This window comes from Dasypus novemcinctus, chromosome 21 (assembly GCF_030445035.2).
Source record: "Dasypus novemcinctus isolate mDasNov1 chromosome 21, mDasNov1.1.hap2, whole genome shotgun sequence".
NCBI lineage: Eukaryota > Metazoa > Chordata > Mammalia > Cingulata > Dasypodidae > Dasypus > Dasypus novemcinctus.
The window spans coordinates 12942602-12956850 of NC_080693.1; the positions used below are offsets into that span (position 1 = coordinate 12942602).

At 49.7% G+C, this 14249-nt stretch overlaps 1 protein-coding gene across 4 annotated transcripts in view; it reads right to left on the minus strand.

Moving 5' to 3' along the window:
• The window catches only part of DHRS7B (dehydrogenase/reductase 7B), a 65952-nt gene that overhangs the window by 24070 nt on the left and 27633 nt on the right, over positions 1 to 14249 (minus strand). The window contains exons 1-2 of one of the 4 annotated variants that reach the window (XM_058283328.2): positions 7711 to 7733; positions 1940 to 2118 (exon numbers count right to left, since the gene is read on the minus strand). In XM_058283328.2, the coding sequence (XP_058139311.1) occupies positions 1940 to 2093 (154 nt within the window). In that variant the 5' untranslated portion in view covers positions 2094 to 2118; positions 7711 to 7733. Of the gene's footprint in view, positions 1 to 1939; positions 2119 to 5723; positions 5863 to 7710; positions 7734 to 14249 lie in introns of those variants that run through there. The other 3 variants (XM_023584972.3, XM_004449693.5, XM_004449694.5) reach the window with 3 other exon arrangements.

Sequence of the window (14249 nt, forward strand, 5' to 3'; positions counted from 1 at the left end):
GGGCTTCAGGCAGGCTGAAGTGGGTACCAAGAACATTCTGTTCCTTTCGCCATGGTCCTACTGTTTTACAAGCCTAAACCCACCTGCAAAGAGCTGTCTGAAAACTCGTTGCCTCGCCCCAAATCTCCAGGGCAGATGACACGGTAAGCGTGGCTTGGGGGGCAGTATGGAACCCCTCCTCGGAAAAGCCAATGAACCCTGGCATGCCCAAGACAGTTGCCAACGGTGCAGTGTTTGCACTTGCTCCCAGTTTATGTGGGTGAATGGAAAAGAAAGGTATGGAGTCCTGCCCCTAAAACGCTTAGTGGGGCAGAACGCAGCAGAGTGGTTTGGAAGAGAGGAAGTGCCTGGCCCAGCAGACTAGACACACAGTGGGTTTGTTTGTTTCAATGGCTTTTTCTGGACTCTTCAGTTTTGGTGTCTGGAAGAGGCAGTATGGAATCACCCGCAACTTGCCCTCCTCCCTCAGCTAACCCTCAAACACTCTTCAAGGACTTTTAAGAAATGCTTCTCTCTGGGATCAAGAGAAGCAGCTGCTGCCGACCCTATATATAGCAGCTGGCTAAGGTCAGAGGCTAGTGATGGCACAGGGCTGGAGGCAGCTGTCCCGAAGCTGGCCTGTGTATCCAGAGACAGACGTGGGTCACCCCCGGCGACCTGGGCGTGCATTTGCGACATGGCAGACAGCCCATGCCACCAGCCACCTCCCAGCTCTGCCACGACTGCAAGCCGCCCAGCCCACAGGCCAGGCCTGGACTGCACCTTGGGGCTCCTGCACGACTGCGCTGCCCTCCCTCCTGGCCCAAGCACACCGGGAGACTGTGTACACTGGAGTTTGATCTTGGCTTTGCTCCTTGTGGCTGACAGTCCAAGGCACGTACCCACCTTCTTTGCCTCTCAGCTGTGGAACTCAATGAGACACTGCACGTAAAACAAGCTCCTGCACATGTGGATGTGCTCCCCCCAGGCCTAGCTGGGAGTCTCTGTCACTGGCATGGTGACACACTGAGAAGTTCCTGCCTCTCTCCACGAGACCAGGAACTCCCTAAGGGAAGGAGCCTGTCATTCACGTTCTCCTGGTGCCTGGCCCAGTCTAGCACATGGGGATGCTCTGTAGGCGCTGCTGTGCTATCATCACCCAGAGACACAGCACTGAGGGCCTGCCACACCCACAGCCCTCGCAGCCTTCTGTGGCGCTAAGCCGAGTGCGGTGACGTGCTGCTGCAGGGCATGTGAGCCAGGTGGGCGGTGAGGAGAGGGCAGGCGGTTCCATGTGGCCTGTCTGCCTGCGCCCTTCGTGCACTCTGCCAGAGCCACCGTACGGGTATGGAGGGAGGATGCAGAGGCTCCACCAACCTGTTCATACGGAGGCCGCCGCGTCCCAGCAGGCAATACCTGGGGCTCAGACATACAACACGTTCGTTGGCTGAACCGAATGGAGCTAACGTGGAAAACCCGGTCCAGGAATGGCCGAGGCCTTGCTTATTCTCTCCCCGGCCTGCCAAGGCCAGGCCCAGGCTCAGTGGCAGGCGTGGTCTCGGGAGCGGGAGGCGTGGAGCGAGGGGCGCACCAAGGCCACAGACCAGGCTGCTGCTTGGCATGTTTGGTTCTCACAGAGTTAACTTTTTTTTCATTTTTGCCCATTTTTGTAAGTTGGGGGATTTCCCATAAGCCTCCCTATTTCACCCGTTGCCTGGGGCTGCACGAGGCTGCCGCCGCACTCGGGCCCGGCGTGCTGCAGGTAAGCTGCTGCTCTCTCCCAGCCGCGCCGGGCCCAGGGACGCAGCTCCTCTTCCCACGCACCCAGCCTGCCTCACGTGCGTCCCCTGCCACCACGCCGGCATCTGGGCTGGTGGTCCACGGGCAGCCGAGCCGCCCCGCACCCCACCCCGCCTCCCCACCGCTGCCCAGCTCTCAGGGCAGCCGCCACGGGACCCACCTTTCCCCAGGCCTGAGGTGGCGCCAGTGATCACCACCACGGCGTCCCGCAGGTAGGCCTTCACGCGCAGCCACTGCAGCAGCTTGAAGAGGCTGAAGATCCCCACGCAGCCGAAGAGCAGGGGCAGGATGGCCGTGGAGGTGACCAGGTCCATGGCTCTCACCTGCAGAGGGCTCCGCCTGGAAGACGAGCAGCACAGAAGCCAGTGACCAAACGGGAGGAGCAGGGGACCTCGGTCCTGCTCCCAGCCCAGGAAGGCCCCGCGGCTCTCTTCTGCGGCCCGCAGCCGCACCCCGCGCTCGAGGCCCAGCGCCGGCGCACGCAGCTGTTTCCCACTCTCTGTCCTGACATTATCAGGCAGCAGAGCCAGATTTCACAATCCACCTCCCAGATGGGCCATGGTTCCAGAACATTCACTCAGCACGCAGTTACCAGGTGAGTGGTACCAGCACTCACCTGACTCCCCTTCAGAAGCCTGTTTGGGGTCACTTTAGTAGTATCGCCTACTGTCATCTGCCATCCCCGAACACTTGTGAAACTAGAAAAAGGAAGAAGCACCGAACCACAGCAACTCCTCCAGCTCCTGTGCTGCCCCCAGCAGGCACTGGGCGGGCCGGCTGTGTTGCGTGGGCATCGCCTGCGCCTACTCCTGAAGGGGCCTCCGGGATGCCCCAAGGGGAGCGACGGCGGCTCAGGCTGCTGGTGTGGCTCCCGCCAGCACTGCGGCACGGTCTTGACTGGCATCGCCCGAGCCAGGCGGAGTCAGAGGCTACACGAGTGTTTGTGCAGGAGTGCAGTCACTTCTTAGGAAATGCATCCACTTTTTCCACAACTACACTTAACTTCCTTATTTCCTCGTGCTTCTCCCATGCCTCGTCACCCACTTGTGCCCCTATGCCCAAAGCAACGGGTGAAGGTGAGAGATGCAGTCAAGGTCAGGCGGGTGAGGACCCGCGCCACATCCCGTAGCTGGAGAAAGGCCCCAGGAACCACCTGATGAGCGGGCCTGCCAGAGCCGGCTAGGGCCGCCCGCAGCTACCTCCGGCACTGTGTGCTGTGCGCACAGTAATTTTTTTCAGGAAGGAAGAGGCTGGGAATCAAGAGCCGAGTGCTACAAACCAGCCTGGATTAAGTATGTAAAACCCGCGCCCATCCCGCTGAATGTCCCATCTCCTCAACCCTACATACATAAAAAAGATACTTGTGCTTCCCAAGAGAAAAACTGGTGTGACACAGATGGTGTGATACAACTGGGGTGACCTATGGGCTGTGGTTAACAGCAATACTGTCGTATTCATACATCTATGCCAAAGACATAGTGTGCTGATAATGGGGGGTATGGAAAAGTGTGCCCAATGGACCGTGGTTGAGGTAATAGTCTGATATTACCTCGTAATCTATAACAAATATTCCATCATGGTGAGGTGTTTGCAAGGGTGCTGTATGGGAATTCTACACATGTGCGTCATTGTTCACAACTTCTGTGATAAAAATACACTTAAAAAAAAATAGGGTTGGGAAGTGGATGTGGCTCATTTGGGCACCCACCTACCATGTGGGAGGTCCTGGGTTCAGTTTCCAGTGCCTCCTAAAGAAGATGAACAAGACAGAGACCTGACACGACAGGCTGGTGCAGCAAGATGATGCAACAATATGACACAATGAAGAGACGCAACAAGGAAACATAATGGAAGACACAACAAGTGGGAGTGGATGTGGCTCAAGCGATTGGGCGCCTCCCACCCACATGGGAGGTCCCAGTGCCTCCTAAAAAGAAGACAAGCAGACAACGAACAGACCAGAGAGCAGACAACAAGTGCAAATAATGAGGTGGGGAGGCAGGGGATAAATAATAAATCTTGAAGAAAAAAAAAAGGGTTGATTGGGGGAAAAATACACCAAATATAAGATATGGACTATAGTTAGTAGTAATATTTTGACGATGCTATTGCATAGTTTACAATAAATGTTTCACAATAATGTAAGGTGTTGGTAGGGGGGTGATGTATGGGACCCCTGTATGTTATGCATGTTTATTTTTTAAGTCCACAACTTTTACTGTACTGTGTGTTCATGTATGAATGATATACTTCAAGAAAATTTTTTAAAAAACAAAAAACTTCTGCTTCCTTTCCCAAGTTCCTCATCTGAACTCTGCGAATGTCGTAAAGCTGGGGATCCTGAGAATCACCAACATGGACCCACCTGCTGAGCGGCTTTGATCCTGGAGTTGACATCCAGGATGCTAAGTTAAACTGCCCACTGCAAAAGGGTTCTGCTCCTAATAGGAGCGCTTAGAGAATTTAGTCTCTAATTTTTCATCGGCCCATCTGAATACTCCTAGATTCTTGATCACCACAAAAGAGTAACAACATTCTTGAGCAAACATCTACAAAACTGATTGTGTTCCTTCAACCACCACTTAACCTACTTCTGAAAAACCCTTGGCTGCTGTCTGCTCCGTGGGTATGTTTTCTTCTCCCCTATGCACGCCAAGCCTAGACTTGGAGGAACTGGGAAGCAAAATGGTTTCTGAAGCGCTGAGCTCTTCACCCAGATACTGCTGCCCAAGCTCTGCCTCCTGGGGAACCTCAGGCCAGGTGCTCTCGTCCACAGCCGCCCACGTTCCCAAGGGAGGCGCAAGCACATCCGTCTGACACCTGGGAAATGCTCAGGAAAGGTCCACACATCTGCCACTCAGCTCTGCAGGGGCTGCAGACGTGGCAGTGTTTCCTGTTGGGGCAGGCATGAAGAATGATTGCCAGTTTGTCCATGTAGTTTTACCAAGAAATTACAGCAAATGACAGGGCAAATAGGCCTTAGAACTTTCATGTCTTAAACTTGTGTAAAAAAAAAAAGAGCTTTATTTCTCACTTTAATCACAGGCTTGCAGGTCCTTATTGTACGAGGTAGGTCCTGGGGTGGGGTTCCAGGTAGGGGGCTTCAGGACAGTGCTCTCCTGGTCTCAGGGTCTGAAACCTACTGCTCTATCCGGGCCGAAAACTTGGTCCCCAGAGGGTCTGCAGGATGGAGGCCGGAGCCCTGCTGAGTTGGCCCCTTTGCACAACTGCTGGCTGGAGCTGGGCCAGACCACATGAAAGGCCATGGGGACCCAGTACCAGGTAAGCAGCCAGACACCCCCAAATCCGGAGGCTTCAGAGAGCACCTGAAGATGGCTCACGGCACGGCAAGGCGGCTGCAGAGCAGGAGTCTCTGAAGCGGGGGATGACAGCGCCTGCCTCGTGTGCTTGTGAGGAGGGCAATGAACACCTGTCATCATCATGTCCCACAACCGTCACCAACTCACAGCTCCACGCCTGTTGGGTTCCCAGCAACCAGACTTCCACAGTTGTCGCAAAGCGTCCCTGATTTATATAAATTTGTTCTTTCCAAATAAAGGAAACTCATTAAATATACAGCTCAATGTAATTTAATTTCTATGTCCTCATAACCCACTCCCCTTAGTTTAATTACGTTAACAAACAGAGAAAAAGGAAATGACGTTGGAAGAAGTCAGGATCCTGTGTTCCACATTTTGTATGAGAAAACGTGGCTGCCGTTGTGGCAGCTGAGGCCAGCGAGGCAAGCAGAGAGGACAGACAAGGGCTGAGACGCCTGGCCCACCCTTTTTTCACACCCAGGGAGGAGCAGGATAAAAATAAACCACCAGCCTGGCTCCCCGCTAAGAGGATTTAAAGCTCCCAACAAACTGCATTTTCATGCAACCTGGTTAAACCCAAGCACCAAGCTAGGATATGGAGAAAAGAAAGAAACTACTACACACCGTCGCGTACACGTCTGGGATTCCTTGGGCACCTGACACAACAGCTCCTGCCAGCCTGGGTGTCCTGGCCCTGGAGACCGTTTGGCCCGCGGCAAACACGGCACCAGGCAGGGGGGCTCCATCCTCGCCCTCAGGCTGGCTTTCTGCAGGGAGAGGGCACAGCCTACTTTCAGTCAGCAAGTCGTTCCAGAATCGGAAAGCAAGGTGAAAGGAGGATCGGTTACCACTCCCCAGCGAAGGCGGGAGAGACTGCTGCTGGGGATGGACGCGTTTGCCGGCTGCCCCGAGCTGTGTGGTGGAGAGAACTGGATTCTATTCCAGGGCAACTCCTGACCCGTGGACACAGGGGCTTGCTTTCCTATAGGCAATCCCGAGCCTTTCTGCCTTTCTGGGAGTTTTCCAAACCCTTAAAAGAGCCCTCCCAGCTTTTACTCCACTCTGCACGTGCACGAGGTACTGATGGGACCTGGGGTCACTGGGACCCCCCACACGCTCAGAAACAGGAGTCCCAACTCCCTGTTTGAGCCTCCACGGTCAGGGTGGCCAAGCAAATTCAAAACTAAAATAATTCACACTCACACCCCTGCCTTGTTTTGGGGTCTGGGTGCCTTCTCCCAAAGGGATGTCACCAAAGTAGAAGAAAATTGTGCCCTGGCTGACCAAATCTCCAGATAAGGAAATAAACCTCCCATATAAAGCAAAGTCAAAGGAGGCCTGTTTTCTTTGAAATGGTGAGTAGAAAGGAGTTTACTATGTTTATTAATCACATAATTTGCACCTAAAAGCTTATTAACCACTCGTTTCAGCTATAGCCAGATCATGGACTGGGAAGGCAAGATTGATGGTATAAAAAGAAAACGGGGAAAAAGAAAAAAAGGGGGGAACAGGGAAAAAATATCTTGCTCATGATTTCCAGCATTTGGAGATGAGGCTGTAGGAAAGAAGCACCAGCGTCTGCCCCAGCATCTCTGGGAGCCAGGGTGGAAAGCAAGACAGGCACGGAGAGAAAGACCAAGAGCCCCCGAGAGAACCGCACGCCATCTGTGAGCTACGAAACGTGTGTGCGCAGCTACCTCTACACCCTCGGTGGGCAGAAAAGGGAGGGAAAGCACCACCTTACACTAAAGAGAAGGCTACGGGTCGGGAGGAAGCTCAAGTGCTCGCGGCTCCCACGGTAAGGCCTTCTGCTTGCTTCCTCACACTCTGCAGGCTACTGAGTTCTGTATCTGAGTTAGAAGACTGTGAAGGAAGACACGTCCCTTCAAGGGCCAAGACAGCCAGAGAATTCATGGACTGTCGTGAACTTTGGCATTTGGCTGCTCTCTTATTTTCCACCGAGAGGTTCTTTTAAAGGCCTTTCGGAACCTCAAATTAGAAATGAGATGATGAGCAGGAGATCAATTTGAGCATACATGTCACCCTTTCTGCCAGCTCTTCCATTCCTCCTCCTCCAGCCAAAATTCTACATTACACTTTCACAGATGGACCCTATTCTTAAGATACCTTCCTTCTTTCAAGTAATGAAAAATAAAATAAACTAAACCTCCAATAAAAAACAGAAACCCTTAAACAGCCACATCTAAGGATCTGAAATCCCTCCGAAGTTAACCAAGTTAGAAAAACAATAATGATTTCCAGTTTGTAAGAAGGATTAGCCATGAAATAATTTGCCATGTTGCACACAAGAAAAACAGGTTAAAGGGCAGAGAGGGGTTCCAACTGGAAAGTAGGATGCGGAAACCATGCGGCAAGGAGTGGCTTAGTGTATCACCAAAAGCAGTGGGGATCCCATTCCCACCAACCTACCCCCTTTTTCCTAACAGAGGGCCAGTTCTAATCAGCCGGTCTGTGTAAGGTGACACATCAGTGGTGGGAAATCTATTTTCAGAAAGTAAAAGCAGCATAAAGCTGCTCTTTTTTGGTCTCAAGTGTCTGAGAAGCGGCAGCTAAGGTTGTCTTCGACTGGAAAGAAAGAACAATATCCTACCTCGGACGGCAGCTGCTTGCCAGCGGCGGGTCCTGGTGCCAGCGTCCTCTCTGGTCCTTTGACCTGGGGCAGAGTGACTTCTGCTAAAGGCCAGAGGAATGCCTGCAAGTCAGCAGGCCCTCCTGGGAAAGCCGGAACAAGCCACGGATGGGTGCCTGCAGTACATCTGGGGACGCCGGCCCTATGGCCCCCAGTTTATGGAGTGCAGGCTGGCACTGGCAAAACCAAAAAACCAAACCCAAAGGAAAGGCCAGAGAATGCTTCTGATCGGGCTCGTGAGTGCCCAGTCCTGGGAAGAGCAGTGACTCTGAAGTGAGCTCGGCTCCCCAGTAAGACGCTGAGCTTGCTTCACGGCAGCCCAGCCAGTAAGGGTGGGAAGAGAGGTGCCAAAGCACGGCACTGGAGTCTGCTGTGCATTATGGTCCTGCTTCTTCATCACAAGGTTTTTTGGGAGTTTTTTTAGGTACTGGGGCCGGGACTGAAGCCAGGACCTCATACATGGGAAGCTGGTGCTCAACCACTGAGCTACACCAGCTCCCCCGAGTTGGGTTTTTTTGTTTGCTTGTTTGTTGTTTGTTTTGTTTTTGGGAGATACTAGGGATTGATCCCAGGACCCTGTACATGGGAAGCAGGCGTTCAACCATCTGCTCCCCCATCATCGGTTTTTTTGAAAGATTTATTTTTTATTTATTTCTCTCCCCTCCTCCCCCCTACCCATTGTCTGCTCTCTGTGTCCATTCACTGTATGTTCCTCTGTATCTGCCTGCATTCTTGTCAGCAGCACCGGGAACCTGTGTCTCCTTTTGTTGCGTCATCTTGCTGCGTCAGCTCTCCATGTGTGCGGCGCCACTCCTGGGCAGGCTGCACCTTTTTTGCACGGGGTGGCTCTCCTTATGGGGTTGACTCCTTGCACGTGGGGCTATCCCACGCGGGGGACACCCCTGCGTGGCCTGGCACTCCTTGGGCACATCAGCACTGCTCATAGGCCAGCTCACTACACAGGCCAGGAGGCCCTGAGTTTGAACCCTGGACCTCCCATATGGTAGGTGGATGCTCTATTCATTGAGCCAAATCCGCTTCCCCCATCATGTTTTTAAACACAGCACTTGCTATGGTTACCTGGACACTTTCACACAAAAACTAATTTTGGTTTTTAATATGCTTTTAAAAGTGAATTTCAGTGTCACTGGAAGATGTTGGAGTGATCCCACAAAGACCCAATGAGTCTATTCATTCTCTTTCCTAGAAAATGCAAAAAAGGCCCTGGCTGCCCAAACAGAAACTATAGAGTGTACTCCTGATGGTGGTGGGACAGAAAAAAGCACTGAAGTCCCCTCAGGTCCTGGGTTTGAGTCCACTCCTGCTGTGAACTTGCTGTGTGACACAGGCACACTGACTAGGCGTCCTCACTTCAAAACGCGGACAGACGGTCATATCAGTGAGAAAACACATGGGAAAGCGCTTGGTAAACTGTAAAGCCTGAACAACTGTGCTTGCTGACTCTTAAACTCACCTTAAAAGGCAACTCCCAGAGAGGATTTCAGAAATGTTCTGAGCAAAGGCAGCCGAGCTGACAGTTTTAAGGGCATGTCAAGTTCAAACATAGCTGTTAAAAAGTCCAAACCCATTCCTTCGCCTCCACACCTCACACGACATGGACCGTCGGGGTCCTGGCTGTCACCCCCTCACCCATCCCACGTGGATGTCTGCACGCTGTCTGGACCAGGCGCTGAGCAGGCTGCCATTATTTCTGACCTCAAGGAACTCACAGCCCAAAGGAAAGTCTAAACACAAATCAATGAAACCATTATAAGGGCGATAACGAAAGAAAGAACCTTGGGGAAACTATCAAGAGGGGTGGCCTGTCTAAAAGCACTTCAAGCCTTGCCTCAAAGCATTTTATTCAGATTTGCAAAAAATCAAAGCACTGCGTTGGCCAAACAACGTATAATCTGACCCAAGGACAGCTGCCAGTTTGTGAATCCTGAATTTGAGATTATTACCTTTAAATATTGTGTGTAACAATATCAGTAGGACAGAAGAGGTGATAATGTAGCTGTAAGGTCAGGAATCCAGTTTGCTTAAAGGAGCTGTGGGAGCTCAAATTACAGAATCTAACAGGAATTGTGGATGCAGCTTCAACTTCAAAAACTTAAGAATAAAACACACCAATTCAAGGTATTTGGTTACCCAAGGTTAACTCAAGGTTACCCAAGAGATCTGCTATAGTGTGTGTTCATTCAATAGGGATTTCCTGAGCACCTACTACGTGCCAAGACTGTCCCAGGCAGTGGGCAGCAGGCGTAATGATTGCTGTCCCCATGTCGATGGCATATCAGTGGGGTGACAACCAGGAAACAAGATAAACACATAACCTGTGTTAAAGCATGCAAGATGTTTTTTGGTAACTGCTAAGGATAAAAGTAAAGGGGGAGGGAGAAGAAGCAACTGGGTGATAAGGACATCTGCGTAAAAGTCTGAAGGCAATGAAGCACGTAGTTGACAGAAACTGGATATAATTCTGGAGCACTTCTTCAGTTATCTTCCACCCATTTCATTAGGCCCTTCAAGCTTCATTCCCTCTCTCAGTCAGCCAACAAGTATTTACTGAGTACCCATAAGGATTTGGGGCCAGGGCCGTATCAGCAAATGAGCAGACCCCAGCACCCTGGTGCTTATGGCCTATGGAAGTTCAGAGAACTAATAGTAAGCAAACACTTATTTCACTACCACTGTGGCAAGGGCTACAAAGGAGATGGGCCAGATGTGACTTCAAGCACATAAGGAATTGAGTCATGTGTTGCTTTTCCCTGTAATGTGTCATGTCATTTTCTTCATGGGGGGTCTTCAGAGGAAAAGGAATGGACCTTATAACCATCACTGCACAGTAAGCTGACTCAGGGAAATGTGCAGGAAGAGAAGCACAACAAAAGCCAATTTTAGTCTCTGAAGTGCTTGTCAAAGTAAGTTTGGGGGGAGCGGATGTAGCTCAAGTGGTTGAGTGCCTGCTTCCCATGCACATGGTCCCATGTTCAACCCCCAGTACCTCCTAAAAAAAAAAAAGTAAATTTGGTAATACCAAAAATGTATAGAGTGGCCGAGACAAAGATTCAAGCTGTCAAAGACACAGAATTGACAAAAACTCAAGAGTAAATTTCTCCCCAGTGTCCTGACACAGTACAAAAGCCATCTCATTCAAATTGATCTGACTTACTACACCTGTGCTGCACAGGATAACAAGGATGGCAGAGAATGGAAAGCATTCCTCGGTAACTCCTGTGCAACCCTCCAAGTCCCGCTCGGCACCGTCTCCTTCCTGAAGCCGCTCAGAAACCAGCAGCCCCGACCGCTCCACCTGCACAGGGCTCATCACCTCCTGAGCAGCGCTGCCTCTGGACCTTGTCCATGCTGCCTGGTTACTCTTATCACAACATGCCCTGATCATTTATTTATACAGCTGTCTCCCTTACTGGATGGCAGTTCTCAGAGACTTAAGATTTGGTCTTTAGTTTTTCGCCTCTCACACATTATATGTAGGTAAGGAATTAAGAAATGCTTGTTGAGTAAAACTGAATCATGGGGGAATCTAGTCCAATCCCCTCATTTCCAGATGGCAAAATTGGGGCCCAGGTAAGTTTTCTTTTTACATGCCTAGGTTCACACAGCAATCAGCAGCAGCCGCAGACCTGACGCTTGAGGGACAAATGTGCTCCCAATCCATGTTAACTACTTGCCACCTGTCACAAGAATACCAGAAATCCCTGCAGCTTCTCGTTGGCAAAGAATCATTAAAACGAACAAGAGCAAACAAGTTTCATGCCAGAGTAAAAGTATGTCATTCACAAAGAATTAAACATCAAAGCCTGACTCATTTCAAGTAGTCTCATGGCTGAATTCAGATTATTTTAAACTCTAATAAATTGCTATCTTGGTTTCCTCATGAATTCAGATAAATCATCTGCCTTTGCCCTTCGACCCCAGTTTAGACAATCTCCCTTACTATAATTCACCTGGGATGATGGCTCACCCTGAAATCCGAGTTATTTTTAGGACTGAAAAAGTAACTGTGAAACCTAACTAGGAAATGCCCTTTATTCTGAAGCTGTTTTTCAGAGAAAGTTTATAACATTTCTACTTAAAAAACATTTAGTGCACTGACTTTAATGCCAGAAAACAAGAAGCACGGAATGCCTCATACTGGAAGGACTTGTTGGGAACAAAGGCATAATAATCCGAGAGGCTTTTCCATTGCCAGCTTCTTTGCTTTCACTTAAAAATAACCCAGTAGGTGCCCTATCACTGCATTTTACCAGGTGTCCTAGGAGACAACTCCCCAAGGGCATGGTTTTGTCTTTTCAGGACAGGCCACAGGCAGTACTCCATCAACCTATTTCTTTCACCCATTAAGATTCCCACATTTTTTTCACAAATAAATCTTCTTCCTTTATTTTTCTCTCTGGGCCTTTTTAGGCTGAAAAAAAAACAAAAACAAAAACTGTTTGGCAAACTCAGGAGTCTGTTTTAAAAGAAAAAAGCACCTGAAACTGAAAAAGTCCTTAATATAGTCACCATATTTATTGTCAGAGTGTTACTAGCAGAAGAGCTTTTTATTTTTTAAAAGATTTATTTATTTATACCTCCCCTTGCTACTTACACTTACTGTCCGCTCTCTGTGTCCATTCACTGTTCATTCTTCTATGTCTGCTTGTCTTCTTTTCTTGTCTTCTCTTTAGGAGGCACCAGGAAGCGATCCTGGGACCTTCCAATGTGTGAAAGAGGCGCTCAATCTCTTGAGCCACCTCAGCTCCCTGGTACTTGCTGTGTCTCTCACTGTCTTTCCTCTGTATTTTTTTTTATTACATCATCTTGTGTCAGCTCTCCACACAGGGCAGCTTGCCATGCAGGCCAGCTCACCTTCACCAGGAGGCCCTGGGAATCAAACCCGGGACCTCCTATATGGTAGACAGGAGCCCAATTGCTTGAGCTATATCTGCTTCCAAGAGCTATCTTTTTAAACTGCATGTAAATGGACAAGCCAACCTATGTTATTATATAACAAGGCCATTTTTGGTCATATAAGGATTAATAAGCTTAGCCACAGAATGAGGTGAAAGCAAACACTTTTAGAAAGCAAATTTATAAGTTAGGAAATGCAAGATTTTAATTTTTTTTAAAATTTTTTATTTTTCCCTGCTCCCACCCCACCCCCACCCCGCTGTTTTTGCTGTGTCCATTCGCTGTGTGATCTTCTGTATCTATTTCTTTTTTTTTTGGTCTTCTCATCTTTTCCCTCTAGGATTCAGAGGGATTTGATCCTGGGGACCTGTGATGTGAAGAGAGGTTCCTTATCAGTTGCACCACCTCCATTCCTGGTCTCTGCTGTGCTTCACTTTGACTCTCCCTTTTGCCTCTTTTTTTTTTTTTTTTTGGTGTGTCATCATCTTGCTGCATTACTTACTTGTGCAGGCACTGGCTCACTGCACAGGCACTCACGTGGGCACTGGCTCACCATGCAGGCATGCTTTCTCTTCTTCTTTTTCACCAGGAGGTCCCAGGGATCAAACCTGGGTCCTCCCAGACTGTAGGCGGAGGCCTTAGCACTTGAGCCACATCTGCTTCCCAGGAAAGGCAAGATTTAAGTTTCTTTTCTTCCAGTATGGCAAAATGCTAACAGTTGTTGAAGATGGGTGACTTAAGATGCATTCACTGTACTATTCTACTTCTGTGGATCTTCAAACTTTTCTGTATTTTTCCCTTAAAAACTTTACTCAATTGAGGTTGGAAGTGGATATATTTAGCTCCACTGGAAGTACCACCCTGCTATAACATTAGCTAAAGAGCCCTGTAAAATGGAATCATGGAAATAATCTAATACAATGTCATAATTTTATAGATGAGAAAACTGGGACCCAGATAAATTATTTTATTTCACTAAATAAAACACTAAGGGGAACAAACAGCACAGTGTCAAGTTAAAGGCAGCTGCGCCGGGCAGCATGGAGGAATGGAGTCTTGACCTGGGCTGTGCCATGGGACTGTGAGACTACGTGACTGCAGAGTAAGACCCCTGGTTTCCCATGTCCCACTTCCTGATGTATTTTATGAAGAAGTCTGCACAGAGCTGCACTGCTCAATCATTCTGTGCATTAGAAGCACCTCCTAAAATGCAGACCTAGGGTCCCAGCCCAGACTTTTGTACTCACTATGTCCAGAGCAGGTGTGACCTGTGAAACTGAACTCTTTCTGCCCTCCTCCTCTGGTGGTTTTAATGGGCTCTAAAGTTGGAAAGCCTCTGAAGATCTACATAGTTGTCTCCAGAGAAGAATGAGCCACCCTTGGGCGTGACAAGGAGAACCCCTATCCACCAGACGCCACCACCCCTCCTCTAACCTGTCAGCTGGAGTCGGGTGCACCCAGGCAGCCCCCGCCAACCCGCTACCCCAACATTCAACCGCACCACCCCATCTGCCTGGAAATCACGAGGACCAATCCCTTCATACCCTTTATCCCTGTTTACGTCTGTCACCACAGGAAGTCCA